Raw genomic sequence first — 5,000 nt, 5'->3', positions numbered from 1 at the left:
GTGTGTGTGTGTGTGTGTGTGTGTGTGTGTGTGTGTGTGTGTGTGTGTGTGTGTGTGTTTATTTATTTATTTATTTATTTATTTGCTTATAGTGACTTATTTCTAGGCGACTTATTTGACGAAGGAAAATGGTGCAAGCCAAGTGAGTTTGCTGAATATGTTCAAAGGTTCCATGACCTCTTTCGAACTCCTGAAGAAACACATGTTCTTGTAGCTGTTGGGAATCATGATGTTGGTTTCCACTACAGGCAAGTGTGCTGATTGTAGAAATGTTATTTTTCTTGACACTCCCCTTTTTTGAATAATGAATGTGTCATATAGTTCTTTCACATATACTTAGTGTTCTTAACAGTTTTGTAGTTATATTACTTTATGGTATAATCATGTTTTGTAATGTGTTTCAACTTTTTATACTATTTCTTCTTTACTTTGGATTTTATATTTTCAAGTTGATGTTGGGATAGGGATGAATAGCCTCTGTATGCCTGAATATAAAAGTGTCAATAGTGATTCCTTTTTGCCTCTAAATAAAGTGTGTGAAATGTCTTTGTACCCCACTCCCCATTTTCCCCCTTTTCACTCTCCATACAATATGAGTGATTTCTTTTCCACAGCCTGAATCCATACCTGGTGAACCGATTCGAAGCCGTTTTTGCCACTGGGCTAGTGGCTCTGAAGCAGATAAAAGGAGTCACCTTTGTCACCATTAACAGCATGGCCTTGGAGGGGGACGAGTGCTTTCTGTGTAAGCCTGCCTCAGACAAAATAAAAATCATTGGACGTAAGTGTGGAAGGAGACACTTTATTTTTGTGTTGTTTTTGTTTACTTAAGTTACACTCATTCTTTATTATTTTTGTTTTTTCATTTTACTTTATTCTATTAGTTTTCAGTTCTGGTATTGTTATTGTACATATTGGGATTCTTTACTGGTATTGTGTTTATTTTATATTCTTTATGTACCTGCATTCATTATTTACTACTTACTCAAATTCTTCATTTTCTTTGTCCACTCTTTAATGATTTATTTGCTTATCTATTCCCTTGCAGTTTGGCAGGAGTTAGGAAAATCATTTTTTTAGGAAATGCTTCCTGCAAAGTTTTAAGAATGTCTTGATTAGTAATTTTGGTAACCAGTTATTTGTTACTTTATAGTAGTTTGCAATGGTTGAAGTTCAGGATTAATGACAAGCTTTACATTTCAGTATCCAAATTATTAGTAAATCTCAATAAAACAACATGGAGAAGAAATCACTTAAACTGCTGGGTTGGCCACACTCTACTTGAGCAGCCATTTTTAAGGTTGTACAATGTTAGTTCAGTGATTTCATTTCAATGTTTGCTAATTATTATTCACAAGAGATTTTGGTCCACTTAAGAAAGCTGTAGTGCAACATGCAGATTCCCTGGTATGTCTGTCCTGTTATGATTAGTGTTGCTTGAACATAATTTAAGCCTCAAACTAAACTGAAAGCTCAAATATGGGCAGTCATGTAGATCTTGACATCTTTCTGGAATTGACACAGAGTGAGAAATCTGTGTGTTTTTTTAATTGATTGAATGTGTAATTTTTTGTTGCTAGTCATATTACATTAAAGCCATCATTTCATTACAGGACAGCTCAGATGTGCTGCTGGTGATATGGCAGCCTGTCAATACTGGAAGAGTTCACAACTGCAACAGTATAGTCAGCCTGTCATATTACAAGTAAGGAATAACTACCCTTGCTTATGTAATTTTAGTGAATGATATTGTAACCTATTAAAGTATCAATGAAAGTTAGGATGAAAGTGTAGGTAAATCCAATAGTTATTGATAAAAAAAAAGTTTTCATTATATTCTTGCAGTATCAAAAGGATGCAATGACTAGTACAGAGTACTTTGAAAAAGACCAGTGATTACATAAAAATGTATGATTTTACTCTTCACTCAGAAATTTAAATGAAATTCTTACCAACAGCATTATCCACTTTACCGTGAATCAGATAGCATTTGTAGTGAAGTGGATGAAGCACCAGAAGACATCAAACATTTACTGTTCAGAGAACGCTGGGAATGCATATCTAGGGATGCAACAGAAACTGTGAGTTGATATTCAAATAGAAATAATTTTCATGTTTGTTAAAGATTTAGTGTTTATTAGATGTTCATTTAATCTTAATATTTACTTGGGAATTATTTACAATTAATCTTTCTATCATAGAAGTTTGAATTGTGTATGCAAATGTTATATAGTTTAAACCCATACCTGCAAAAAAAAATATCTGAACGTCTACATTTGTGCCCTTCTGTCTGTCAACCATATATCCATAGATGGGCCTAGGCTAGACAAATTAATTACACAAACTTTGGTGTTCTGGGAGTTGTTGAAAGTTGGGTTTTAAAGGATGCAGTCAAATTTCCATGGCCATTTTGATTAGAATAACTCCTGATCTTCCTCCTCCTCTTCTTTCTCTTCCTCCTCCTCGCCCTCCTCCTACTCCTCCTCTTCTTCTTTCTCTTCCTCCTCCTCGCCCTCCTCCTACTCCTCCTCGCCCTCCTCCTACTTCTCCTCGCCCTCCTCTCTCTCTCTCATACTCTCATTCTCTCTCTCTCTCACTCTCTTATTTCTCTCTCTCTCATTCTCTCATTCTCTCATTATCTCTCTCTCTCATTCTCTCTCTCTCTCATTCTCACATTCTCTCTCTCTCTCATTCTCTCATTCTCTCATTCTCTCTCTCCGTTCTCCTCTCTCCATCCTCTTTCCTTCCCTCTCCTCCCTCTCTCTCTCTCCTCCCTCCTCCTCTCTCCTCCCTTCTCGCTCTCTCTCTCCTCATCTCCTCTCCACTCTCTCCTCTCTATCCTCCCTCTCTCGCCTCTCACTCTCTCACTCTCATCCTCTCTCTCTCTCCCTCCTCTCTCCTCTCCTCTCCCTCCCTCCTCTCCCTCTCTCTCTCTCTCCATCTCTCTCCTTCACCTCTCTCCTCATCTCATCTCTCCTCACTCTCCACTCTCTCCTCTCACCCCTCCCCCTCTCTCTCACACTCTCCATCTCTCTCTCCCTCTCCTCCTCCTCTCCTCACTCTCTACCTCTCTCTCCTCTCCATCTCTCCTCTCTAACTCTCCCCCTCTCCTCTCGTCTCTCTCATCTCTCTCTCACTCTCTCCTCTCTCTCTCTCTCTCTCTCTCTCCGTCTCTCTCTCTCGCTCTCTCTCTCCTCTCTCTCTCCTCTCCTCTCCTCTCACTCCATCTCTCCTCATCTCGTCTCTCTCCTCTCCTCTCTACTCTCCCTCCTCTCTCTCCCTCCATCTCTCTCCTCTCCTCTCCCTCTCCTCTCATCTCTCTCCCTCCTCTCTCCTCTCATCTCTCTCTCCTCTCTCACCTCCCCCCACTCTCCGTCTCTCCTCGTCTCTACCTCCTCTCTCCTCCTCTCCACTCATCCTCCCTCTCGTCTCCTCTCTCTCCTCTCTCTCTCTCTCCTCATCTCCTCTCCCCCTCCACTCTCCATCTCCTCCTCTCTCCTCCTCTCTCACCCTCTCTCTCTCTCCTCCTCTCTCTCTCCTCTCCCTCCTCTCTCTCCTCTCCCTCTCCTCGTCTCCTCTCTCTCCTCTCTCTCCTCTCCTCTCTCTCTCTCTCTCCTCTCTCCATCTCCTCTCTCCCTCTCTCCTCTCTTCCTCTCCTCCTCTCTCCCCCTCCTCTCTCTTCTCTCTCCTCTCTCCCACTCTCTCCTCTCTCTCCTCCCCTCTCCTCTCTATCTCTCTCTCTCTCCTCCCTCCCTCTCCTCTCTCCTCCTCCTCCTCCTCTCTCCCATCACTCTCTCTCTCTCTCTCTCTCCTCTCCTCCATCTCTCTCCTCTCTTCCCTCCACTCTCTCCTCTCCTCTCTCCTCCTCTCTCCTCTCTTCTCCATCTCCTCTCTCTCTCTCTTCTCTCTCTCCCTCTCTCTCTCACCTCCCTCCTCTCCTCTCCTCTCTCTCCTCTCTCTCCTCCCCTCCTCTCTCTCATCCTCCTCCTCACCTCTCCTCGTCTCCTCCTCTCTCTCATCTCTCTCTCCTCTCTCCTCCTCTCTCATCCTCTCTCCTCCTCATCCCTCTCTCCCTCTCTCTCTCTCCCTCTCTCTCTCATCTCCTCTCCTCTCCTCTCTCTCTCTCCTCTCTCCTCTCCTCTCATCTCTCCTCTTCTCCTCTCCTCTCCTCTCTCTCTCCTCTCTCTCTCCTCTCTACTCTTCTCTCCCCTCTCTCTCTCTCTCACTCCTCTCTCTCTTCTCTCTCTCTCTCTCCTCTCCTCCTCTCACTCCCCCTCTCCCTCTCTCCTCTCTTCGTCTCCACTCCTTTCCTGTCCCTCTCCCCTCTCTCCTTCCTTCTCTCTCTCTCTCTCTCTCTCCTCCTTCACTCTCTCTCTCATCTCTCTCTCTCTCCTCTCTCCCTTCCTCTCTCCTCTATCTCTCTCACTCTCCTCTCGTACTCTCTCTCTCCCACTCTCTCTTCCCTCTCTCTCATCCTCTCTTCTCACGTCTCCTCTTCTCTCCTCTCTCCTCTTCATCTCCTTCCTCTCTCTCTCTCATCTCCTCTCTCTCTCCTCTCCTCTCTCACTCTCTCCTCCTCTCCTCTCCTCTTCTCTCACCTTCTCTCTCTCCTCTCCCCTCTCCTCCTCTCTCTCCTCCTCTCTCCCTCCTCTTCTTCTCTCTCATCTCTCCTTCTCTCTCCTCCCTCTTCCTCTCTCAATCTCTCCTCTCTCCTCCTCTCTCGTCCTCTCCTCTCCTCTCTCTCTCTATCTCCTCCCCCTCTCCCTCCTCTCATCTCTCTTCCTCCTCTCTCTCCTCCCTCTCCTCCTCTCTCCTCCTCTCTCTCTCTCTCCTCTCTCTCTCTCTCTCTCTCTCCTCACCTTCCTCCTTCCTCTCTCTCCCTCTCTCCTCTCCTCCCTCTCTTCCTCCTCTCTCCTCTCTCCTCTCTCTTCTCTCTCCTCTCTCTCTCCTCTCCTCTCCCTCCTCTCTTTTCCTCACTCTCTCCTCTCAACCTCTCTCCT

General features: G+C 44.8%; 1 protein-coding gene across 5 annotated transcripts in view; it reads left to right on the top strand.

Moving 5' to 3' along the window:
• The window catches only part of LOC125038702 (metallophosphoesterase 1-like), a 31,521-nt gene that overhangs the window by 21,382 nt on the left and 5,139 nt on the right, over positions 1-5,000 (top strand). For 4 of the 5 annotated variants that reach the window (XM_047632271.1, XM_047632267.1, XM_047632268.1 and 1 more), the window contains 4 exons: positions 107-248; positions 615-781; positions 1,614-1,705; positions 1,959-2,081. In XM_047632271.1, the coding sequence (XP_047488227.1) occupies positions 107-248; positions 615-781; positions 1,614-1,705; positions 1,959-2,081 (524 nt within the window). The remainder of the gene's footprint in view (positions 1-106; positions 249-614; positions 782-1,613; positions 1,706-1,958; positions 2,082-5,000) is intronic. The other variant, XM_047632270.1, reaches the window with a different exon arrangement.

The sequence above is a fragment of the Penaeus chinensis genome, chromosome 25, assembly GCF_019202785.1.
Source record: "Penaeus chinensis breed Huanghai No. 1 chromosome 25, ASM1920278v2, whole genome shotgun sequence".
NCBI classification, from domain to species: Eukaryota; Metazoa; Arthropoda; class Malacostraca; order Decapoda; family Penaeidae; genus Penaeus; species Penaeus chinensis.
This window is presented reverse-complemented; position numbering and strand designations above follow the sequence as displayed.